General features: G+C 36.0%; 1 protein-coding gene across 1 annotated transcript in view; it reads right to left on the bottom strand.

The window, feature by feature from the left end:
- Positions 1-27,542, bottom strand: part of CFAP47 (cilia and flagella associated protein 47) — a 503,782-nt gene that overhangs the window by 169,152 nt on the left and 307,088 nt on the right. Inside the window, 4 exon segments of the mRNA XM_065900147.1 lie at positions 12,887-12,911; positions 16,400-16,528; positions 22,546-22,772; positions 23,521-23,632. Of these exon segments, the coding sequence (XP_065756219.1) occupies positions 12,887-12,911; positions 16,400-16,528; positions 22,546-22,772; positions 23,521-23,632 (493 nt within the window).

Genomic DNA, 27,542 nt, shown 5'->3' with positions numbered 1-27,542 from the left:
CAGGAACAAAGGAAAAGCAGTCAGGAAACAATAGTTCAGTGATCAGAGTTCTAGTTCCTCCTCAAGGGATATACATAACAACATAACAATATGATACATATCTTTGAGTTCCCAGGTAGAGGATGGAATAATGAGGTTGACCTTTTCTTTTTTTTTTCAAAATGATCACAACACTGTATTTGAAAGGAAAGAATCACAGATAAAAGCTTTGTGAAAATTAAAAACAAAACACACTGAAATCACCATGGTTGTCTCCCTGAGGGAGGAAGGGGGGCGGGGGGGTCCGTGGACAGCCAGATTTACTTTTTCTGACGTGACCAGTTTTCACAGCAAGTGACCACACCACGTGGGAAGGAAGAGGACACTTCATTGGCAGAAGAGGAATTTTTAAAGTCAGGAAGAGCTTAATTGAATAAGAATAAAAACTGTTGAAAAGGCATTTCTCTTTGGCATGGGTGGGCTGCCAAAGGAGTGTTTATTGACAGCATCACTGAAGCCTGCCAGGTTGGCCCCCTCTATGGGTACATGGAGATCACTGCAAGAGCCCGGAAATCCAGCTGGCCCCTCTGGCTGGCGAAGTGTGGACTAGTGTCCTTTAAGACAGATGTTGACCTTTTCTGACTTCAGTCAACTAAAGCTTGGACTTTGTCAATCTTTGCCCAGATTTTATGCTGAATTCTCCTCTGCTCAAGCCCCTTCATGAATACGCATGTACCCTTAGCTTAAAACTTCCCCCAATGTTGATGTTCAGGGAGACACTTCTTTGGGAAAGATCCCTGGTGTTTTCCTTACTTGCTGAAAGTAATAAATCCTTCCTTCTCCCATCTTTGGCTTGGCTGTGTCTTTTGACTCAACACCCACCAAGAGGTGAACACAGTTTTTGGGTAACAGAGAAGCATTTATCACTTTGAATTGCATATTATGGTTATTATGTGCCCACTGCGGTCATTTACACTAGTCTATAAGCTTCCTGAGGATAAGAACTTAGATTTCTTCATCATTTGAATCCCTTGAAAACAAATCCAAATGAATGAATGAAACTCTTTTTAATTTCAATAAAATAAAATGAAATTTCTAACAAAAATAAGTTTTTTAAAGTAACGAAACGTGAAGAATGGAAGAGGTACAAATACTACAATTAAATGAGAAATTTTTAGGACAAATAATTAAGTGAAATGGAACACAGATTAGATATGAATATAGGTACAGATTATTGATTAAATTATTTTTATAAGTGAGATAACATGTAGTATGCCAAGTCAATCCATGTTGTCAATCCTCCACAGAAATTCTTTCCTAACTTTTTCAGTAAGCATTTCCAGTTCTTTCTTTCCTATTATCTTAAGATTTGTTGGAATCGCATAATTGTAGCTCACATATTTTGGTAAAAATTTATATATTATCATATAACATTCATCTCAAAAATCACAGTATTAACTCCAAGTCTAAAACCATTTTTTCTGAGAAACACCAAGGTTGATGGCTAGAAATAAAATGAAAAGAACAACATGATGTTTGTAAAAGGGAGTTCATACAGAAGGGAGAAACTCAGTGTCCCCACAGGTGAGGCAAAGAAATGAAATGGAAAAGAGTAACCTTGAAATGGAAAGAGATGGGAGTGATCATTCTCAGCAGCTCAATCATTTATCCACCATTGAGGCCAGATAACAAAAGCACATGACCAATTTTCTGTCTCAGCCAAGGAATGGGTGAGCAGTGACATTAAACACCCTTGTGAATTGAGGACAATACTTTGATCAATGGGACTGACCCCTGCAACCTGAAGCATGATTAGGGAATGGGAACAGAGGATTGTCACTGCCCTTGAATATATTCTCCAAAGGTAATGCATGTCATTGACTCAGATTAGAATAAAAAGCATGACAGAAAGCAGAGTAATCACTAAAATATAAGTATCAATGGTCAGACTTTGAAATGTGTAGATAAGGTGCTCATGGTTTTACCTTTTAAGTAACTACTCACCTACCAACTGCTGAAACTAACATCACCCCCTCTTCCACTGCATCACCAGACGCCCCTTTTCCTAATGTTAGATCCAAATACGCTTCAACATGAAGTCTAATGGTTAGGTGCACCTGGGGAAGCCCTTCACCTCCCAGAGGTGGTCAAGAGGCACCTCTCTGAGGAAAGACAGCATTATGATTTCCTTCCACAAGAACTATCATGACAGTATCTGTCATGATACTTATTAAAACACGAAAGACAAAGATCAAAATGTTTGAAGCATAAAAGACAAATAAAGTCTCTAAGATTCTATGTTTAGTGGTAAAATCCAGAAACTTACTAAACGTAGGAATGGTAAATTATCATAGACACAATGCTTAAAAGAAACTGACTTCATATACCTTCTTTGCACTTTATGATACCCATGTGTATATTACAATGGAATGTGCCACTAGCTAGCATCCTGTGCATTCAACTGAATATACAATCACCCACAAACTTAAAAACAAAATTCTGGTTCAGCCACTATTTTTCTACTGACTTTTATTTTTAAAAAATGAAAAAAAGTTTTACACTCTGTTCACCAAAAAATAAAATGATATAGCAGTGACAAGCAAAATCAGAAGATTTTCCAAACTATGTTAATACAGTTAACCTACCTAACTACTTTTCTGATTGCTAAATGTCACTATACTAAAGTCTTGTGCATGAAATTTAATACACCTTAATTAAAATCCCTTTTGAATCACCATGCATGAAAATATAAAATGGACTTCACAAAAAATTGCACCTTCATTTTGTTTTTCTGAAAAATAAAGAGTGACTATTGCACCAGAACCTTCAAGCATTACATGAAAAGTTGATCAAATAGGGGAAGAAGACCATGCAGTTATTTTCAATCAGATATTATGTGGTAAAAACAACTGATTTAAAATATAAATGGCTGAGACTTATGAACAGAGCTGATAATTATACACATATAATAGGTCAACCTAGCCACTAATAATTGGTAGACCATTTAAAATTGAAAACCAGAGGCAATACCCTTTTTATTAAAACAATATTACTACCATTGTAAAGCAATTATACTCCAATAAAGATGTTAAAAAAAAAAACAATGTTATTGAAGTAAAAATTTGGGTTAAGTTCTCATGTGGCTCATCATATTTCTCTATGCTACAACCACTTTCAGTATATCTAACTGGCTAATTATCCAAAAAAGTAATACCCTCAGTCAAAAAGATGGAATGAAAGAATGAGTCACAGAAGAGCAGGAACCAATACTGAAAGTGCCATTCAAAACATATGTCCCAAGGATGGCAAACACTAGGGACAACTTTTCGTATCAAATTTCTAGAAGACAAGAATGCTCTCTATTGTGTTCACTGCTATATCTCTGTTGCCTGAACACTGCTTACACACAGCAGGCTCTCAATAAATATTTGTTGAATAAAGTATCACATCATTTAGCATCTTTGTTCAAAGAAGGTGAAGACTTATGTTCAAAAGTGAATTTGTGGGCTTCCCTGGTGGTGCAGTGGTTGAGAGTCTGCCTGCCAATGCAGGGAACACGGGTTCGTGCCCTGGTCCGGGAAGATCCCACATGCCGCGGGGCGGCTGGGCCCGTGAGCCATGGCCACTGAGCCTGCGCGTCCGGAGCCTGTGCTCCGCAACGGGAGAGGCCACAACAGTGAGAGGCCCACGTACCGCAAAAACAACAACGACAACAACAACAACAACAAAAAGAGTGAATTTGTAATAGGGAAGAAACTTGGTATTCTATTACAAGTTAATCACTAAAGGTATTATACCTATAAGCTTAAATTACACATAATGGCCCATCTCTGGGAACCCTGCATCCCATGTAATGAGTGTTAAGTTAAAATACCTTTGTTTGGCTCACAGGAAACATCCTGACCAGGCCCACCTGTGAATAACTGCAGGAAGGAAGAAATTAATGCATTCCCTCCTTAGGCTGACCAGAACCAGGATATGTTTGACGTTACTCCCTCCTCTTTCAGTATAAAAGAAGTCTAAATTCTAACTCAGGCAAGATGGTTCTTTGGAACACTAGTCCACCATCTTCTCAGTGTGCTGGCTTTCTGAATAAAGTTGCTATTCCTTTCCCCAACAACTTGTCTCTTGATTTACTGGCCTGTTGAGGGGACAGCAGCATGAGCTTGGACTTGGTAACAAATTCTGTCACTAACTACTTGATTCTAGTTAAATTGTTGAACCTCTCTGTGTTTTAATTTCCTCATCTATAAATGTGGAGGCTGGAGCAAATCAGTGGCTTAAAACCTGTATTCACCAGAACCCCAGCCTTATGAGAATCTGCTTCATGAACCACTACTGGGGATACAATAGGAGGCAGGGAAGGACAAGCAAACAGAGCTCTGGAGCATCTTCTCTAGTTTTGAACAGAGAAGCTTTCCATTTATCTAACTTATATATTGCGTGGATCATAATATTTCAACCTGCCTTTCAAAATATCTATTATTATTCTTTTTCTTTTTTAATAAATTTATTTATTTATGGCTGAGTTGGGTCTTCGTTGCCGCGCACGGGCTTTCTCTAGCTGCAGCGAGCGGGGGCTACTCTTTGTTGCAGTGCACGGGCTTCTCATTGCGGTGGATTCTCTTGTTGCGGAGCACGGGCTCTAGGCACACAGGCTTCAGTAGTTGTGGCTCGTGGGCTCAGTAGTTGTGGCTCATGGGCTCTAGAGTGCAGGCTCAGTAGTTGTGGCACACGGGCTTAGTTGCTCCGCGGCATGTGGGATCTTCCTGGACCAGGGCTTGAACCCGTGTCCCCTGTATTGGCAGGTGGATTTTTAACAATGGCACCACCAGGGAAGTCCCTCTATTATTATTCTTAATACACTCTTAATCAATGAGTCAAGAAGAAACCGGGGAAATTAGAAAATATTTTAAAATTAATGAAAATGGAGATAGAACATACAAAAACATCGGATTCAGCTAAAGCAGTGCTTAAGGGAAATTTACAGCTGTAAATGACTATTACAAAAAGAAGAATGATCTAAAATCTAAGCCTAACCCTCCACCTTAAGATACTGGAAAAGGAAGAACAACCTAAGCTTTAAAAAAGTAGAATGAAAAAAAATAATAAAGATTAAAGGAGAAATTAATGTAATAGAGAAGATAAAACAATGGAGAAAAATCACTGAAACTATAAGATAGTTCTTTGTAAAGATAAACAAAATTGACAAACCTTTAGCTAAATGGACCAAAAAAGAGAAAATATTCAAATTATTAGAATCAGAAATGAAAGTGGGGGCATTAATTCTGTTTTACAGAAAAAAAATGGAATGTAAGAGAATGCTATAAATAACTGTATGCCAAAAATTAGATAACTTAAATGACACAAACTAGGAATAGCTGGAAAGTTCCTCTGTCTCATAAAGGGCCTCTATGAAAAACCTACAGCTATCATGAGAATTTAAAGACTGGATTCTTTCTTCTTAAGCTCAGAAAGAAGACAAGGATGTCCCCTCTTATCACCTACATTTAACATACTGGGCATATTAACCAGATCAATTAGGCAAGGAAATTAAAAGAATTCATTTTAGAAGGGGAGATGTAAGACCATCTCTATATGCATATGACATTATCTTATACATAGAAAATCCTCAGGAATCCAGTAAAACATATTAGAATAAAAAATCAGGTCAACAAGGTCACATGATATAATTTCAATATATAAAAATCAACTGTATTTCTATATATCTGCAATGAATAATCCAAAAATGAAATTAAGAAAACAATTCCATTTACAATGTTATGAAAAGGAATTAAATACTTAGGATGATATTTAACAAAAGGAATACAAAATTTCCACTCTTAAAACTACAAAAAAACTAAGGAGTACCTAAAGAAATGGAAAGATATTGCATGGTCATGCATCAGAAGACAATATTAAGATGATAATCCTTCCCAAATTGATCTACAAATTCAATGCAATACCTATCAGAATGCCAGAAACTTGTTTGTAGAAACTGACAAGCTGATTCTAAAATCCATATGGAAATGTGAGGATCCCACAACAGCCAAAACAGTATGGTTCAAAAAGAACAATGCAGCAGGACTCACAGTTTCTGATTTCAAAATTTACTACAAAGCAATAGTATTAAGAAAAGTGTGGTACTGGCATAAAGATAGACCTACAAATCTATGGGATAAAACAGGATTCAGGAATAAACAATGTATCTATAGCCAACTGATTTTCAACAAGGGTGCCAAGATCATTTAATGCCAAAAGAACAGTGTTTTCAACAAATGGTGACAAGCCCACTGGATAGCCACATGAAAAGAATGAAGTTAGACATTACATCAAACACTATACAAATATTAACAAAAGTAGATCAAAGAACTAAATCAGGAACTAAAGCTGTAAAATTCTTAGAAGCAACAGAGGACTAAATCTTCATGACCTCAAATTTGGCAGTGGATTCTTAGATATGACATCAAAAGCAAGAACAATAGGAACAACTAAACAAGATAAACTGGACTTCATCAAAATTAAAAACTTTGTGCTTCAGAGAATACTATCAAGAGAATGAAAAGACAACCAAAAGAATGGGATAAAATATTTGAAAATCATATATCTGATAAGGTATTGTATCTAGAATACATGGAACATTTACAACTCAATAATAAAACGGCAACTCAAAGATAGGCAAAGGATCTCACTAGACATTTATACAAATAAAATATATAAGTGGCTAATAAGCACATGGAAAGATGGTCAACATCATTAGACACCAAGGAAATGCAAACCAAAATCACATGAGATATCATTTCCACCCACAAGGACTGCAACAATAAAAAAGTCAGACGATAGCAAGTGTTACTGTTGATGTGGAGATATTTGAACCCTCATACACTGCTGGTGTAATGTAAAAATGGAACTGCCACTTTGGAAAACAGTCTGGCAGTTCCTCAGATGTTTAAACATAGAGTTACCATATGATTCAACAATTCCACTCCCAGCTATGGATGTGTGCATGTGTGTGTGTGTATGTGTGTGTGTATATGTATATGTATATGTATTACACCCAAGAGAAATGAAAACATCTGCACCCAAAAACGTGTACACTAATGTTTATGGCAACATTATTCATGGTAGCTAAAAGGTAGAAACAACCCAAATGCCCATCAAATGACGAATGGATAAACAAAATATGGTATAGTCATACAATGCAATATTGTTTGGTCATTAAAAGGAATGAAGTTCTGATACATGATAAAACATGGATGAACTATAGAAACATTATGCTAAGTGAAAGAAGCCAGTCACAAAAATACCTCATATTATATGATGCTGTTTATATGAAATCTCCAGAATACCAAATCTATATATAGATAAAGTAAATTAACGATTGCTTAGGGCTAGCGGGAGGGATGAATGATAACAGGTTGATAGCTAAAGGTTACTGTGTTTCTTTTTGAGGTCATATAAATGTTCTAAAATTGAATGTGGCAATGGTAACATGTATCTATGAATATACTAAAAACCACTGAATTATATACTTTAAGTTGGTAAATTACACAGTATGTGAATGGTATCTCAATAAAGCTGCTAGAAATGGAATACCTAAATAAATAGGAGAATAAAGTTTTGAGAATGAATATAGGTGAATATCCTCTTAGTTTTCACTTGATGTAAATTCAAGTGACAGGTATTAACTTATATGACTATACTTGCAAGTATTCTCAGAAGCTAGACTATAACAGAACCTATTATATTCATAATTAAATATAAATTTAAAGACCAATAACAGAGCTGTGTGTCCCTTGCCTTTCTTGAGAGATTTCGATGTAGTATATGGATTACAAATTTCCTTCCAAAATCTATTCCCATTCTTTTATACACTGTAATCGAACTTGATGGCTTACTATTGTGGTGATCCTCTTTGGAAAATGCAGAGGATTTGAATTATATTTCTAAGTGAATTAAAGTAATTTTATTTCAAAAAGCCTTTGCAAATTTGAAAACAGTTTTTGCCAAAACCAAATGTAATATAATAATAATACAAGTTTAACTCAAGATATGTTGATGAAAATTAATTAAAGCACACTTTTGAAATTAGGTGCCCACTGGCAATGCTGACAATATAGTAGTAGATTGTTTCAATTAAGTTTAATCACTAAAACTAACATTTTAAATGAAATTTATTTTTTATTCTATTTGAAATACATTTGCAGTTATTTGATATAATGCAGATGTAGGGTTTATTTTTCAAAGAATACTTAATAAATTTTAAGCAGGAATTTAGGTTCATTCTATTGCAACAATTTTACAGTCTTTTTCATACTGAAGGATAATTTAGGCATTACAATAATGCATTTAATCTTTGTAAAATGGGTAGAACTACCTATAGTGTTAGTTATTACTAGCAAATGTTTACTACATGTTTATGATCACTTTACATGATCATTGTCATGGAAGGATTTAGTGGATATTTGTCACCTATTTGACTGCTAATTATTAGTAAATATTAGAAAATTAGGAAAACTGGAATTAGATGGGGGGAAGGAAAGAAGGAAAACACTGTTCCTACAATATGCATTTCCAATATGTCTGCCATGTATCCCTTGGGAGAGAAGAAGAAACTGGGTCAATAGCACAAAGTGCTAGAAACTGAAGTGATAATCTTTAGTAATGAGGGTTTGAGCTCTGGTTAAGGTGATCAGCAAAATCAGCCCAGAGCATTTTGTTTGAGTGCCCTTGAACAGAGTTTTCATGGGTGGCACAGAACACACAGGACCTTCGACATTGGGGAGCTGACTCAGATAAGTGCTCCTGGATCCACTGGAGTTTTCTTGCTTACCTGTATCTATTTAAGGTCCGTGGAACTCTTCCTGTTCATAAATTTCAACACCCCCAGAACCACAAGTAGATGAAATTTTAAGTCAATATCTACAACCAGGGAAAAGTCCAGATTTTCTGCAGCCTGAGGCTTTCACAATTTAGGGGGCCTTCTTCAAGAGAAAGAATGTAAAATTACAAATATAAAAGTAGGTATAGGGTCTAGAAAGGGGGGTTGAAAAAGTGAAGACTCATAAAGTTTATGTTCCTTTAGAATCACAGTAAGTCTGTACCTAAAATCACTAAATGTTTCAGTAATATTTCACAGTCAGATTTAATCATTCTTGTGCCTAGAGGTGAAGTGTAAAAAGGGTGATGGGATTAGAATATTATTAATAGCCAACATTTATTAGGTATACCATAAGGCATTTAAATTCTTGACATGTTATCTCCTTAAATTTGCACCAAAGAGAGAAGAGAGAGATGTGATTATTTTCTCATTTCGTGAACTGATGATGAACACCTGAATCATAACAGTGGGAGTAGAGAAAAAGAAAAGGAAATAAACTACAGAAAATTTAGAACTACAAGATGAATTTCAGGTATGGGCTCAGAAGAAAAAAGCTTCAAGTAGCGTGCCCAGATTTCTAATATAAGAGACAGGTCAAGTCCCACCATCTGAAATTATAAAGATTATGTAGTGAGAAACAAATAAATGGAGAATAATAATGCATTCATTTTGAGTTAGAGGGATATATCTCTATATCTTTCTATCTGTCTATCTATCTATCTATCTACTTGTATATCTATTTGCATATATATCTAGGTAGGCATGACTAGTCTGCCTCTGAATATATAAGTTGGAAACAGAAGGAAAAGGTTAGGAATAGAAATAAATACTGGTGATGTAAATGGTAGTTGTAACTATGGGAGTGTACAAAATCCCCTAGGGGATGGGTAAAAAGTAATAATAGCCCCATTAGGGCAAGAAGAACCTTGAAGACTCCCATATTGATGGAGTAAATGGAAGAACTCACAAAGAGACTAAGAAGAAATCTTGTCAAGGGGATGGAGAAGAAATGCAGGAAACAAGGATAAAGCCTTGATATCAAATGCCTAGAATTCTAAGAGTAGATGCTTAATCATCCAGGTTAAATGCTATAGAGGTCCAGTAAGATGTAGACGGAGAATGGTCCACTGAAAGCAACTAGCTGTTTTGCTACAGTGGTAGCACAAGCCAGATTTGAGAAGTTGAGAAAGTCATGCATGAATAGAAACTGCAAATGCAGATCCCTCTACTGAGAAATATGTTTGCCAAGGGAAAGGTAGGAGTTTCTTTAGTTTTTGAAGTTTGACAACACTTGGGAGCCAAAAGTGAAGGAACTATTCTCAGAGAAGACAAAGCTATGATAAATGATGGAGAAGAGCCCCAAAACAGGTTCTGAGATAAGATAAAAGGTACACGTTGGAAGGCTGATAGAGTAGATTCCTATTATTCAGAGAATGGGGTGAAAGCAATAAGGGGGTTAAGGAAGAGTATATGTTCATGAAACCCCTATTCCTCCATGAGAGAATAGATGCAGTCATTGTCCAGTGGAGGCTGGAGATGGGGAAAAGACTGGAGTGAAGAGGATGTTTGAAAAGACTAATAACACTTTGGAAAGATTGCTGTGAGAAATGCAAGAGTACACAAATTAGCAAATAGAAGTTAATGCCTAAATAGGGTCTGAGACAGAAATATCTATCAGGAGAATTAAATGAATAAATGTACACAGGACTTCCCTGGTGGCGCAGTGGTTAGGAATCCGCCTGCCACTGCAGGGGACACAGGTTCGAGCCCTGGTCCAGGAAGATCCCATGTGCTGCAGAGCAACTAAGCCCATGCGCCACAACTACTGAGCCTATGCTCTAGAGCCTGCGAGCCACAAGTACTGAGCCCACATGCCACAACTACTGAAGCCTGCACACCCAGAGTCCATGCTCCGCAACAAGAGAAGCCACTGCAGTGAGAAGCCCACACACCGCAAACAAAGAGTAGCCCCCACCGCTCGCCACAACTAGAGAAAGCCCATGCACAGCAACGAAGACCCAATGCAGCCAAATATAAATAAATATATAAATAAATTTAAATAAATAAATAAATTGGAGGAAAAAAAAAAAGAAAATGTACACAAACCAACCCTTGCAGTGCTTTGTGTATTGTCGGTGTTCAACAAACGTTAGACCCACCCCAGTCCACTATCATAAAGGACTCATAGGATCTCTGAGAGCAGTGAAGCGGGACAAGCGATGTCTCCTTTCTATGGGAAACTGTTGTCATATATGTATATCTGTCACATCTACAGAGATGGATGCACCTACTACGTGCACATGCACTTCCTTTACAGCTTCATTTCCTTCTGATGAAAGCATTATAATTAAATGGTAGAGTGGAAAAAAATATTTTTCTAAATGATGGGGCTGAAATAAATACAGATTTAAGTAGATTATTTTTAATAATTTTGGTAATAGCTATGTAAGCAGAATTGTGGAATTTTATTTACGAATTTCAAAAAGGTATAGACTGATAGGCAACATTAATATGAAGGGGCCGAAGACAGCCATTTTTTAATACATCAAAACTAGTTCTTTTTAATGAGTTTAGAACTTCAAGAGATTATATGACTCTACTTCCACCCCTTTCCTGAAATTAGCAGGAAGACTGGGCTACCTCTACTCCTCCACATAAACACTTGTCATTTCCTTCTTTCTCTAAGCCACCCATAAAAAAAAAATTGCTTTTACATTACTATACTTATTGCTAGGAATTTGCTGGTTTGTTCTCTTCAAATTAGTTTATACCATAAAAATAAGTTTTTTAAACCCTTAAATCTAATATTCTTTGCTTCAAATTCTAATAGGTTATTTATTAAAGTAAAAATGCTTATATTCTTTTCCTTTTCATTAATCAAGTCCACTGCTTCACAACAGAATGTAGATTGCTAAGGGTATGTATTTATATGACCTGCTACTATCCTGAGTTAGAATATTCTGTTTATGTAAACTTACTTTATTTAAATGTATGCTGAAGGAAATGAAAACAGAAACTTGGGCTCAAAAGTTCCTCTATAAACTCAACTGCACAGACAATTAAGTTAGACATGAACCATGACTGGCTAATTACATTGTAAGTTTTATGATAATCCTCTAAAATTGTTTGTAGTTCTATTTTTTCTTAATTTTCACAATAATTTTCTTACCAAAATGGATAGTTAACAGTTGATATGAAAGACACATATTAGTCTTAGAAAAATATCTGAGTGAAAGACTTTCAAATATAAATCACTTCATACTTATTTATAATTAAACAGCATCTTAATATGCCACAGTCTTCATTTGTAAGACTATACTGTGAGTTTCATGGCAAGCCTACGCTATGTATCCTTAGTTATTTGTTTCCTCAAAATGAAAATTCTTTTAAATTTGAATTACCCTCTATAATCAACTGTATTAATGTTAGTTTTATTTGTAAACATACTCTATATAGGTGCCTCTCTATCAATACTTATCCCATTGTATTACAAGAGCTACTTATCTATTAGTCCTTCAAAGGGACGAATACAGCAATTTTCATCATTTTGCCTAAAAGAATCAATGCAGAACAGTGTTGTTGAATGAACAGCTGAATAAATGAATGGCCTGAACGGACAATCCTAGCCAGGTTTATAGTGCACACAGCTTTATCCAGTTATCTCAAAAGGGATTAAAATGTTATGAAAATAAATTCTTCATTTAAAAATTTAATAGCACACAGAAAAGCTGGAGGTAATAAAGATTAAAAAAAAAGACAACAACTTAACCTGAAAGGTCTCAAACTGACAGCTGGTCAGTCAAACATGACCTCACACTTGTTTGTCTAGCTCAGGATTTTATTTTTATTTTTATTTTTGGAATTTGAATGTCTAGACAGGGCATTTACTCTTCAGTTTGTCATAGGCCCCATCATCCCTATTGCCATAGACCAGACCCAATTCATAAATCCTTGTTACCTGCTTGGCCATTTGGCATTTGAATCTGGGTTCTCAGATATCCTAGGAAGGCAAAGTGAACAGATTACCCTGTACCTTATTATTTGCAATCACCTTTTCAGATTTAGAAAAACTTTATGGTTAACACAAAGCCATAGGAAGATAAAAAATAAAAAGCCCTAGTAAAGAAATTATATTCCTACTATTATCCACCAACTAGGAAAAAAGTGAACAAAAAATGTAAATTACTTTTGAATACTTTAGCCTACCAAAGTTGAATCAAGAACAAATAGATCATTTGAACAGACTGATCACTAAAAGTGAAATAGAATCTATAATTTAAAAACTCCCTACAAACAAAAGTCTAGGACCAGATGGCTTCACAGGCAAATTATATCAAACACACAAATAACTTATACCAATCCTTCTCAAACTCTTCCAAAAAACTGAAGAGGAGGAAACACTCCCAAAGACATCCTATGAAACCACTATCACCCTGATACCAAAACCAGTCAAAGACACCACCAAAAAAGAAAATTACAGGCCAATACCTTTGGTGAATATAAATGTGAAAATTCTCAACAAAATGTTAGCAAACCAAATCCAACAAGACATAAAAAAGATCATACACCATAACCAAATGGGATTCATCCGAAGTTCACAAGGATAGTTCAACATTATGCAAATCAATCAATGTAATACATCACATTAACGAAAGAAAAAGACAAAAACCACATGATCCTCTCAACAGGTGTGGAAAAAGCATTTGACAAAATTCAACATCCATTCATGATAAAAACTCTTACCAAAGTATAGAGGGAACATATCTCAATATAATAAAAGCTATTTATGACAAACCCACAGCCAATATAATACACAATGGTGAAAAGCTGAAAGCCTTCTTGCTAAAATCTGGAACAAGAAAGGATGCCCACTCTCACCTCTTCTATTCACACAGTATTGGAAGCCACAGCAATCACAAAAGAAAAAAATATGAAAGGTATCCAAATTGGAAGGGAAAAGGTAAAACTGTCATTATATACAGATGATATGATACTATATATAGAAAACCCTGAAGATCCCACACAAAAAAACTACTAGAACTGATAAACAAATTCAGCAAGGCAGCAGGATACAAGATTAACATACAGAAATTGGTTGCATTGTTGGTGTAAACCAACAATGAAATATCAGAAAGGGAATGTAAAAAAACAATGCCTTTTAAAATTGCACCCCCCAAAATAAAATGCTTAGGAATAAACCTGACCAAGGAGGTGAAAGACTTATATGCTGAGAACTGTAAAACATTAATAAAGGAAATTGAAGACAACTCAAAAAAATGGAGAAGTATCCCATGCTCTTGGATTGGAAGAATTAATATTGTAAAAATGGACATACTGTCCAAAGCAATCTACAGATTTAATGCAATCCCTATCAAATTACCCATGACATTTTTCACAGAACTAGAACAAATAATCCTAAAACTCATATGGAACCATAAGTGACCCAGGATCACCAAAGCAATCATGAAGAAAAAGAACAAAGCAGGAGGCATAACCCTCCTGGACTTCAGACAATACTACAAAGCTACAGTAATCAAAACAGCATGGTATTGGCACAAAAACAGACATACAGACCAATGGAACAGAATAGAGAACCCAGAAATAAACCCACACACCTACAGTCAATTAATCTTCGACAAAGTAGGCAAAAATATACAATGGAGAAAAGACAGTTTTTTCAGCAAGTGCTGTTGGGAAAGTTGGAGAGCCACATGTAAATCAATGAAGTTAGAACACACCTTCTCACCATACATGAAAATACTCAAAATTGTTTAAAGACCTAAATATAAGACATGACACCATAAAACTCCTAGAAGAGAACATAGGCAAAACATTCTCTGACATAAATCATACCAATGTTTTCTTAGGTCAGTCTCCCAGGGCAATAGAAATAAAAACAAAAATAAACAAATGGGGCCTAATCAAACTTACAAGCTTTTGCACATCAAAGGAAACCATAAGCAAAATGAAAAGACAATCTACAGAATGGGAGAAAATATCTGCAAATGATGTGACTGACAAGGGCTTAATATCCAAAATATACAAATAGCACACACAACTCAACAACAAAAAAACAAACAACCCTATCCAAAAATGGGCAGAAGACCTAAATAGACATTTCTCCAAAGAAGACATACAGATGGCCCACAGGCACATGAAAAGATGCTCAACATCGCTAATTATTAGAGAAATGCAAAACAAAACTACAATGAGGTACCACCTCATACCAGTCAGAATGCTCATCATTAAAAAGTCTACAAATAACAAATGCTGGAGAGGATGTGGACCAAAGGGAACCCTCTTACACTGTTGGTGGGAATGTAAGTTGGTGCAGCCACTGTGGAAAACATTATGGAGGTTCCTCAGAAAACTAAAAATAGAATTACCATATGATCCAGTGATCTCACTCCTGGGCATATATCCAGACAAAAGTATAATTCAAAAAGATACATGCACCCAATGTTCATAGTAGCATTATTCACAATAGCCAAGACATGGAAACAACCTAAATGTCCATTGACAGATGAATGGATAAAGATGTGCAGCATATATACAATGGAATACTGCTCAGCCATAAAAAAGAATGAAATATTGCCATTTGCAGCAACATGGATGCAATTAGAGATTATCATACGAAGTGAAGTAAGTCAGAAAGAGAAAGACAAATACCATACGATATCACTTATTTGTGGAATCTAAAATATGGCACAAATGAACCTATCTATGAAATAGAAACAGAATCACAGACATAGAGAACAGACTGGTGGTTGCCAACAGGGAGGCGGATGGGGGAGAAATGCAATGGGAAGTTGAGGTCAGCAGACGTAAGCTTTTATATATAGAATGGATAAACAACATGGTCCTACTGTATAGCACAGAGAACTATATTCAATATCCTATGAAAAACCATAATGGAAAAGAATATTAAAAAAACATACACATACACACAATCACATTGCTGTATAGCAGTAAGTAACACAAATACACAGAATAAAGGAGACCAAAAGTAGGTACTCAACTAAAATAGGCCCTTGTCCAGATGAAAGATAAATTGCTCATAAATGGCTTTTTTCTCCTCTGATATGTTCTTCCCATCAATATCCCTCCTATCCTTTAGGGCCAGCGTAAGTCTCAACTCCAGGGAAACTTTGTAACCAAGTTCCCTGTGAAAGCAAGAGCTCACCTTCTTCAAAGAGCGCTTATTGTCTTAATCAGATAACCACTCTTTACCAAAGACAGGTTGGCAAATTTCAGTAAATTTCAGTACCAGTATTTGGCACCCAAATTCAGTATGTAATTTAAATTACTATGATGTAGTACATTGGTTATTTATAATGTAAAGTACCATTCAACAATTGGTATTTATGTAGCTGGACTATCTCTTCAATTATATTACGAACATCCTATTAGTTAACATAATCTCTTCTTTGTATTTTAGTATTGCAGGTACCTGAGACAGTGCTAGATACTGCAGTGTACACATTATTGGTTACCTGTTTTTTCTGCAGATTTAGTTCCTTGATATTGAATCAATTTAGCTTGAGTTTCCGGAATCCAAGGAATGCAGATTGTCTTGGGGATATCAAAATGTTCTGGAAGGCTCAGCTCTGTTAGGTATAAAATGGACTTTGGCTTCTTCAACTTTGAGATATTAAAGAACATACAAATCTGCAAATAAATAGAAACTAAAATTGGAATGTAATCCTCTTACCCGTTGCCTCCAAAATAAACAAACAAAAAAGACAGCATTATGTACTTAGACTCCATATTTGGGTGAAAAAAATCCCTCAAGGGATTGAATTTGTTCATTTCTTTAGACATACTATTGTTTACTTGGTAGAGGACAACACTAACATGTTTCATAGACTCAAAAGAGTCATCCTTTATTGAGAGATGCTCAATGTCACCCGCTCTAGTCCTTTCAGTGATGAGGAATTCATTGTCTCAGGAAGGAGTCATTCCACTAGTGAACAGTACTGAGAAAGCACTTCCCTCTGTGAGTCGAACCTGGTGTTCCTTAACATCTTCCCATCAGCTCTAGTTCTTATCAGCAGTACAGTTAGTCCCCTCTCTTTTGCTAATGACAATTTTGGGGAAAAGAATATGCATCTATAAAACTAGGTCCTATCCCTCCACAAACCTCCAAACATCCCTTTCAAATAGGTCTGATTATTTTTAGTCCATTCAACCTTTACTTATATGATGTGGGTTACAACTTACCCCCATGCATATGCTTCTCTAGACACAATCTAGTTCAACACTGTCATTCCTAAAATGGGACCCTGAAGATAAACCCAGCTAAGTATGAACTAAGCAATGCAGAGCATAGAAGTAGGCAATCGTTTCGTTTTATCTGGACCTTCTACTGCTAAACACGTAGTAGAGCCTAAGGGTTAGACCAAGTCTTCTTGAAGACAGACTGCCTGAATTTATACCCCAATTTTAAACAAGCCTGGCCAGGTTATTAACCAAAGCCACAAAGTCTTCATTTGGGAAACACGGGCAATAATAGTACACATTGCCTATCCCTGGTATATTTAAAGTATAAACAAATGCCAGGTCCTTGGAGCATATTTTAAGAATTCAATAAATGTTGGCTGTCATTATCATCACCATTGTTGTCCTTGTCATCAACATGATTGTAACCATGATATCATTACTCAGCAAAAATAAGCTTTAGTTCCTTTGGCAATTATCCCATTCACTAGATCATTATCTATAAAATCCACAAGTTTTTTTTTTTTTTCCTCACAAAGCCACATTTTCCACCTACTTTATTTCGGCAATTAAAATCATGTAAATGCAGAAAGGTAAATTAATTCATTTACCACTGTTTTGGCTTGGTTTATTTTTTTAGTTATCATGAAAAAATTATCTATTCATATAAGCAACTAGTTCTTTATCCCAAAGTGGATCATCTGCCTTCTATATCTGCAAGTCATTCAAAATAATATGCACGGGGCTTCCCTGGCGGCGCAGTGGTTAAAAATCCGCCTGCCAATGCAGGGGACACGGGTTCAAGCCCTGGTCGGGGATGATCCCACATGCCATGGAGCAGCTAAGCCTGTGGGCTACAACTACTGAGCCTGCGCTCTAGAGCCCACGAGCTACAAGTACTGAAGCCCGCGCGCCTAGAGCCTGTGTTCCGCAACAAGGGAAGCCACTGCAATGAGAAGCCCACGCAGTGCAACGAAGACCCAAGGCAGTCAAAAATAAATAAATAAATAAATTTATTAAAATATATATATATATGTACGGATACACACTCTCTTCTTGATCAAACTCTAGTCAGGCTCCTCCAAGCCATCTTCTCAACCAGGCCTCAACTTTAGCCTATAAAAATGCAGATTCTCAGCACAAATGATTTTGTCTACCCCTTTCCCTCACACACACACACTAAGAGACTTGAACAAGCACTAACAACGTTTCTAACAGCTCAAGGCCATATTCCTAGGACGACTCCAGTCCCCCTTAAGGTCCCTATTTGGGAAAGTTCAATGCTGCAAGGATAATTTACTGTTTGTCCCAGTCAAAATCTGGTGATAGGTAGATAGGCTCCTGAACCCCTCCTAGAGCAGTTACTTTAGAAAGCTTGCAATTATAACTCCCTTCTCTCTCCTTTTGAGATGTAAATCTACCACCCAGAACTGTCTTCTTCTCAAGGACCTCAGAGCCCTCCCTTTGAAATGCAAAAATTCAAGGAGATAATGCTCCCAGCCAGGTAGGTACTTAGTTCTAACTTGCATCACTACCTCCCTCCTGTCACAAAGATTCCAGAACTTTGTTTCTCTTTATAAGCATCAATTGACAAGTCCAGATTGCAGTGACCAACTCCCTCCTGCTTCTTGTAAACTTCACGTCCCTGACACTTCTCAGGCCCCAGCTTATTCTCTCTCCTGAGTTCAGCTCATACTGGATCCTCCTCCCTGATGCAACAGTTACTGAATAAAGTCTATGCTTGTTTTAACTAGTGTCTGGCTTTGTTTATCTTTGACAGTATCGACAGGTACTTATTTCACGATTTGAAGTGCACTTAAATTATTCAAATGCAAAAACCTTTTCTCTACTCTACCGAATCCTCACCAAGGGGATCTTTTAGATTTCCTTTTTAAAAATGTCAAATTTCAAAATTTCAATGAGTTTCCTCACCATTTATCCCAGAGTACAAAGCATGGCTTTTAAAACATAAAATTGAGGAAGTTAATAGAAAACATAAGGAAACTTCCTTGCAAGCTCTGAATCTTCCTACTACCAATGAGTATATCACTAGAGTTAGTTTATTAATGGCCAGGAGAATATGAATTCAATACATGAGCGCTAAGTGTAAAGTGCCAGCTATTCATGCTCCTGACAAAAGATCCTGTCTCTCAGAGTATATAAAGTAGATACATCATAATGCTATTACCTTATAAATATTTCAACAATTCAAATTGCACATGGCTGTATAATAAAAAATTAGACATGTCACTTTTCTTTGGTGGAAAAGTAATTACATTTATTCAATTAGATTTTGCTCTAAACAGATTTATTTCAAGGATAATTTTAGATTTTATTTGTTATATAGTTATTTTATGCTATAACAGAGAATTCTAGACTTTCATTTATTCCATTATACAATTTCATGGCAGTAAACTAAGAAATGAACATATGATCTGGAGGCTATGCAGGGCAAGGAAAAGAGTAATGGACTCTGGGAGGTAAAAACCTAGGCCCATTTCTAATCTGTCACAAATCAGTGGTGTCACCTTGGGCTACTATCTTACTATTTTGGCGTCTTGGTTAATAGGTCTGTAAAAGTAAGAGGTTGTACTATGTGTCTCTGAGTGTTCAGCATTATTTATTTTCCAGCTTTCAAATACAATAATGTCTCTACCCTGATCTAGGCTGTAATCTCTGCCCTGTCAGTGAGGGCAACTTAGGTCTTTTTATACCTCAGTCATTCCACTTGTTTTGTATTACAAGTGTAATCCTATCTTCTCTCCACTTCTCCATGGGGTCATGGAAATAATTTGAAAAGTGTACATAAAAGTATTTGGGGAAAAAAAGGTGTCAAATACTATACAAGGAGAAAGAACTTTTAAAATCAATTCTGTTTACTGTTCTGCTGTATTAGCATTATTATATTTCAACAGTGCAGTGATAACTGCACTTGAAAAGAAAACTCTATGACTACATGTATATCAACAGAATAAGATGTGCCTATACGTTCTGATTTGGTGTAGCTGATTTTCTTAGACTGGCATATTCAATACTTCTGTAGTTATTTTTTGCATTTAGAGAGTTTTTGCCAAAATAAAAAAAAAAATTCATGATATTTGTAGACTTCAAAGAAAACTGTAATCTTCAAGTGAAAACAACTTCTCATTTTAAATTTACAGACTGCTTAAAATTTAAATTTTAAAGAAGTCAAGATTTAATCATAAATAATAATAATTATTACTATTTCCACCAACAATTTTGGAGAAGTGGAGACATACATATACCCATCCTGCAAAGGTGGGAGGGAAATAAGGATAAGTAAACAGCAAGATGACTTTGTGAAAAATCAGGCTATGAGGCAACCTGGATTGACATTAGCCTATACAACGAAGACTACAGGTTTAAAGTACCATTTGTCTGTCAGGTACATGTTCAATCCAATTAAACAATGACAGCACTTCTCATGCACAAGACACTGAGGGACAGACAAAAAAACACATGACAAAAGTTTTTAGATTTCTAGGAATTCACAATCTGATGGGGAAAATAGGTAAATTTAAAAAAATCATATACAAAACATAATTTGATAAATGCAATAAGAAACAAAAAGTGTGCTGGGTTCCAGGGAGAAAGTTAAAGAAGAGGGAGAAAGATAGAAACTATATACATGCATAAATAATAGAAAAGGGATCCACAGACAAAATCCATCTCCCTCAAGCATTTTTTCATTTACATAAAATTTTCGACAAAAGGTATGAATGAAGACAATTTAAAAGAAAAGAGAGAAAGAGAGAGAGAGAGAGCACTATAATAGGCATGAATTTTGAAAAAAGCCACCTATTGAACATTTTTATTGTAATAGTGCACTGAAAGTTGAACATAAACCTTCCCAAATGCACTGCTCTATAGCAGAAGTAAGCATTTTGGTATGAGCTGAAGAGAGAGCCATTGGCTTCTTAGATGCACAGTGTGTACAGGTCAGTCTGGAGGATATCAGAGCCTTGGGCCTTGATATTTTTGACCTTATCAGAACTTAAAAAATCCAGGTCATCCATAAAATAACAGCACAAATTGTTAGAAATTGGTGCTTAGACTATATTCATTCTAGCATTCTGACAAATAAAAAAATAAATCACCCCTACAATGCCAATGGTTTTGTTGTAACCTATGTAAATCAAGACTAACATTAAACAAGCAGGATTCTAAAAATTACTATTTATTCCTTCAGTGAACAAAGATTTAGTGACTACCTTGGTACAGTGCACACTTTTCTAGGCACTGGTGATATGAGAGTTAACTAAACAAATATCTTCTCACAAATTCCCTTGCTGGAGATAAAGAGTAAACACATAAATATACTACTCTCAGATGGTAAATGCTACCGACAGAGAAAACTGAAAGAAGTTTAGGGTTCGGAAAGTGGCTGGCGGAAGTAAGGGATTCTTTTAAAAATGCAAGCTGGTAAAGCAGAAGCTCAGCGGTAGCATTCCAGCAGACCTGAAGTAACTGAGGGACGCAGCCTCTCACGTCCAGAGAAAAGCAACAAAGGACAGACGTGCACAGGCCGCAGGGAGCAGGCCTTCTTCGGGCGCTGGAAGAACAGCAAGAAGGCCTGTACACAGGGAGGGACAGGAGTGAATGGGCTCCAGTGGAGATGCTGAGGTCAGGAAAGGGGATGGGCCTGACCAGGAGGGTCATGAAGACCACCGTAAAGATGTTGGTTTTCATTCTGACACAAGCTAGAAAAGCCAGGGGAGCAAAGGAGCAAAGTGTGCAGGTTTCCATTTTAGAAGAATCGCTTTCGTGGCTCTGTGGCGACTCGACTGTACCTTATTTCAATTATAAGATAGAGTTCAAGCTGTAATACAGTAGAGTCTACAGTAACAACAACAACAACAATGCCATACATCTAGAGAGCACTAATTATATACTAGGTACTACGCTAAGCATTTTATATAATTATCTCACTTAGTTTTCATTAATGACCATTATCTCCTTATTACAAATGTAAAAATCAAGGCTGGAGGAGTTTTAAGTTATCAGCTCACAGTCACATAGCTGGACAGTGTTAGAGTCTGGATTCTCAGCCTGGTAATCTGACCCCAGAAATGATCCTCTCTGGATGAACAACAGAATATCCTGGACAACTTGTAGAATATGTCCCCACTCACCCTCTTCCAGAGATTGATACTGAATTGTTCTGGTGGGGCCTGAGCACTGGGATCAGTTCTCCAGGGCATCCCAATGTAGAGGCAGAATTGAGAACTACTGTGAAATATCAACCATACTGTAATGCCTAAAATTACCTAGCAGAACAATTTGTTTCAGATTTATCATTTAATGAGGTAAAAAAGAAAAAAGCTACTGAGCTGTCTTTCTGAGGAAAAGCAGCTTTCATCATTTTTATATGTAAAAACATTGTTATGATCTCTGTACATTTTTAAAGAGAGACTAATTTCAGCACATCCTCTGTCCTCCATTCCCACCTCGATCTTGGTCAGCCCCAGGAGGGCGATGGCCAAGCGGATGCTACTGCTCTCCAGAGTGCCTGTGATCAACCTTCTCTCATACTCTATCTTCGATATCTGCTGCTGTGCTGCAAAAGCCAAGGCCTTCTCCTTGGCTTCATTAGTCAGTGGCAATTTAAGGTCCACATCCAGGATTTGATGGAGCTTACATTTCAAATACAGAACTGGATCTTCCTTATTAAGCACTAGGGGAAGCAAAAACATTCATGATTGCAATGATCAGTTACACCCTTAATGTTGTTATCCAGGATGGACTTGGGAGGTCTGAAATATAACACTGCAGTTATGGCCTTTATTAACCAGAGTAGAAAGAAATAGGCAACACATTTCTAGTAGTCCTAATTCAGTAATTCAAGAGTAAGTCTTCAGGAATTAAAGATATTTTTCTCTACAAAGAGTTCTAGTCAAGTGGTTCTTTCGTAGAAACATCATCAACTTGCTAAAAATTCAGTGGCCATTGTGCTCCTATCAGTGGTTAGAAGGTAGGAGGAACAGAAAGAAATGTAAAGAAAGACACCTCTCAAGGACAGGCAAGAATTGCCATTTTCTTTCAGTAATAACCTTACACTTTAAACTAGGACACTGGGTAGAAGTACAGGTTATATTATAGTATATAGAATTTGACATTGTAGTTATTTCCAAGTTACTTGGAAAATGGAAAATTTTGCTGAGTAAATATTTTGAATGCCAAATTATAATATTTACCTGAAGACTAAAAGAAATAAAGATTTAAAAAAGAATCACCATCGACATTTTCTTAATTGTTAAAATGGTACTCTATTCCATGTATGCTGACATAATAAAGTTAAAAGGGAGCCTTCAGAAATGTAATCATATATTGGAAAAATGTGCTGTGAGGGTGCTTAGGTGACTATATGAGGAATGGTACCATCCTTCAACATTAGAAATGAAATAAATGCACAGATACTCTACCTTCTTCTGGAGAACTGCTATGGTCAAGCGGAGTTGAAGAATCCATTGGAAAGAATCTGGAAGGCAAGGGGATCATACCTCTTCTTGCCAAAACATATATTAATTCTCCAATCTAAAACACAACCACACAATAATATTAAATTTTAAAAGTTCAGAAAAAGATTAGGATAAATCTTTCACCTATGAGAAAAATCTTTGTACTATAAAAACAGGTATAGTGCATTACTAAGCAACATAGGCCCTAAATGGGTGGAGAAAGGTAAGGATGAAATACAGCCCTACCATAGTATGAGGGAAACTTTGCATGCAACTAGAACAGAGATGGATTGAGAAGGTCTCAGGGCGGCACTGACAGCAGTTGATCATTATAGGTACAAATATCCCTGGAAGACTGTTAGCTTAAAACAAATGAATTCAAGCAAATGAGAAAAAATTTTCCTTCATTCTGTGATTTATTGTTGGAAGGGAGTGACATCATTTTTGCAGGGTGTCTGGATCCCTAAGAGTCTATATTTTAAAGTGGGGGGTTTCAAAATGTGCATGTGAGGGTCTGAAGATCTTTTAGAATAAGTGATTAGGCAAGAAGTACAAAAGACTAAACAGCATGAAAATGAAAGTGGGAACAATGCAAGGGCAACAACATGATATAGGGAAAGACCAACAGAGGTGGACAAGCCTGGTTTTAATTCTGGCACTGGCACTTACCACCTACTAATAAGCCTCAGGCAAGTTTACTGAATCTCTGAGTTTCAGTTTCTTCCTCTATAAAATGGGATGAACAACACTTTTATGTTAGGAACCCAGAGATTAAATGAAAAAGGAGAGGGAGAAAGTCTCAAAAGACACATCATACAATCACAATGGATAAATATCATCTAGATCTTGATTCTTCAGTGCAGCAGACTATGTTATCCCAAAACATGACTGTAGGAGTTCAGAATGTGCCACAACAAAATATGCTGCTTTGGTATATTGATTCTTTTGAGCTGTAGGCACCTGAAAAACAGGGAGAGCTTTCTATGAACTTCCCTTATCTGCCTAAGACAGATACTCCAAAAGGAACTCGATTGTTGTAAATCCCCTCCCTGAGAGTTTCATCAACTAGGGAATATTGACTCTTGTCACAGGAAGAGACTAGAAGTTGACACCACAACCAAACGTTGTCACAAACTATCATATCTTTCATCTACTCTTCTAAGAGTAGTCTTCTAAGGGCCTATTCATTTTTCCCAAAAATCATTTACTCTCCTCTAAGTGGCTGACATCCCTCCCTCCCCTTTCCTTATTAAGATGGTATTTAAGCCTGAATTCTAAGCCACCTCAAGGAATTAACTCCTTTTTCCTTGGGTATCTCCCATGTATATATGAGGTATACATGTTAATACACTTCTGTTTTTCTCTTGTTAATCTGTCTTTTATTACAGGGGTCTTAGTCAAGAAGAACTCAGAGGAGTAGAGGGAAGATTATTTTTCCTCCCCTGTAGTTCAAACAAAGAAACTTAAAATGAAATGATAAAAACAAACAAACAAACATAAAAACAATAATGAGACAATCAGGGAAATACGAAGAATGCCTTGATTTTTGACGCTATTTAAAAAAATACGATATTTTTAGTAGTAATGGTATCATGGTTATGTCAAAAAAACAAAACAAAACAAAAAACAAACCCAGAGTCTTTTTGTTGTAGAGACACTTCCTGAATTATTTGTGGACAAAATGATGTGATGACTGGGATTTGCTTCATGAAACTTGCTTGGCAATGCACTGTTGAAACTGAGCAAAGGATACAGGGGGTGATATACTACAGTTTTATTTCTACAATTCTGTGTATTTTATATGTTCCATAATACAGTCTTTTCTTTGTTTCTTTTTCTTTTTTTAAATTGAGGTATATTTGCTTTACAATATTAATGTAAGTTTCAGTGTTCAACACAGTGATTCCCAATTTTTAAAGGTTATACTCCATTTAAAATTATTATAAAATATTGGCTCTAGTCCTTGTATAGTACAATATATCCTTGTAGCTTATTTATTTTATACATAGTAGTTTGTGCCTCTTAATTGCCTACCCCTATATTGCCCCTTCCCCTTCTCTCTTCCCACTGGTAACCACTAGTTTGCTCTTTGTATCTGTAAGTCTGTTTCTTTTTGTTATATTCATTCATTTGTTGTATTTTTTAGATTCACATATCTAAAATATCACATACAAGTGATACAAGATATCACATATAAGATATCACATACAAGTGATATCATACAGTATTTATCTTTCTCTGTCTGAAAGCCTTTTTTTTAATGCTGATATTTTAAGAAGTAGAATGATAGTAAAGATGTGGTGAGGACTACAGGGGGTCATGCAACAACTGTTGCCATTTCACTTGTTATCTAAGATATTACAATTTTTTGGTATATTTTTATCATGTGATTAGTTTACTTTTATATCATTTACATATACATTGCTTGTTCAAACACAACTTTAGAATAATCTCTAACCCTTTGCCTGGCACATACCAGGCACTTAAGAGATCCATTTAAATGGAGTGAGAGCAGGCTTCCCAAATTTCACGTGCATGTCAATCACATGAGGGTTTAAAATAAAAATTAAATTAAGTAAAAACCAAAAAAAAGATCTAGGGTGGAGCCAAGACTTGAGAGGATGAGTGAAAACATGGACTGACAAATTTCGGTTTAAGCCACACAATGGATAATCTTGTACCAGAATGGGCTTGTGACAGGCATGCAACTAACTACCAGGCAAGCAAAAGGAAACCTAACTTCGAAGCTGAGACTGTAACTAGTTTGAACTGTTGCACAGTCTTAAAATAATCTCAACTGTATGTTTGAGAGACTATTCCAAAGATACCTTTGAACAAGCAATACACACATAAATGATATAAAAGTAAACTGATCACATAATAAAAATATACCAAAATGTTATAAATATCTCTGATAACAAGTGAAGTAAAAATCTGGAAACAATATAAGAATGAACAATTTCTGATTGTGAGGACAATTTATTTACAGCTTCATTATCCCTCCCCAAATGAGATTTGTATATAATAAAATTAACTTTGTCTTCTACTTTCACGATAATGTTCAATACAATTTTATTAATTACAATCCACAATTATCTTTAGTTCCTGCTGAAAAATGGAATATGGAAAACTTTGAATGTTTTAAATTGCTTAGCATTTAAATCTGTGCACTCCTAGTAATAAATAGTATGTTATATACAATTTTCATAGAGTAATTTTTACTAAGCAGCCATGTACTTTTCAAACATAAATGCAAGCTAGCAATCTGAAATGTGTTTACTGTGTATGTGTGTGTTTTAATACATACAACTGAACGATCGATACTAACGTTATAAAATTTTCAGATCCCGCAAGCTGCACAGTGCAGCCAAAAAAATTTTTTCTCAATGATAATTGGAGTGCAAATGTATCGGTTCACCAGAGACTGGAGAAAACAATATGTTAATATTTTACTTTTAATTTTTTTCTCATGTTTATTTTTATCTAAAAATCAGTTGTTTCACCCAAAGTATAGTTGACAGAAGACATTTTCACATGTTGAGGTATGGGGAAATCATTCTGGCTTATATATGATTTGGCTCAAACTTTATGCTAACTAGAAGAGCCTGTCTTATGGCCTGTGAAACACGAATTTTACATCTGCCTTAACCACTAAAGAAAAGAATAAAAATCATTGGAGTAATCGTGGTTCAGGCATTCAAAATGGATGCGGGTGGCTATTACAGATGTAGTTTCAGACACATTCCTGCATCACTGAGAAACTGACCTTTCTGAATTGTTTCAAACTTAAGGACACCGCTAGCCATTCTCAAAACAATACCTGCTAGCAGCTGCCAGCTGCAACCTTATGATCTCAAGGTCTCCTCTTGTAACTGTGAAAACACTTCAGAGTCCAACCAATCCTTGCTTAACAAGATCCTTACTTCTTGCCAGCTCCAATCCTATTTCTTGACAATCAACTTATGTAACTTTTTGATTTTTGCCTA

The sequence above is a fragment of the Phocoena phocoena genome, chromosome X, assembly GCF_963924675.1.
Source record: "Phocoena phocoena chromosome X, mPhoPho1.1, whole genome shotgun sequence".
NCBI classification, from domain to species: Eukaryota; Metazoa; Chordata; class Mammalia; order Artiodactyla; family Phocoenidae; genus Phocoena; species Phocoena phocoena.
Note: the sequence above shows the minus strand (reverse complement) of the source record. Positions and strands in the feature narration are given on the sequence as shown.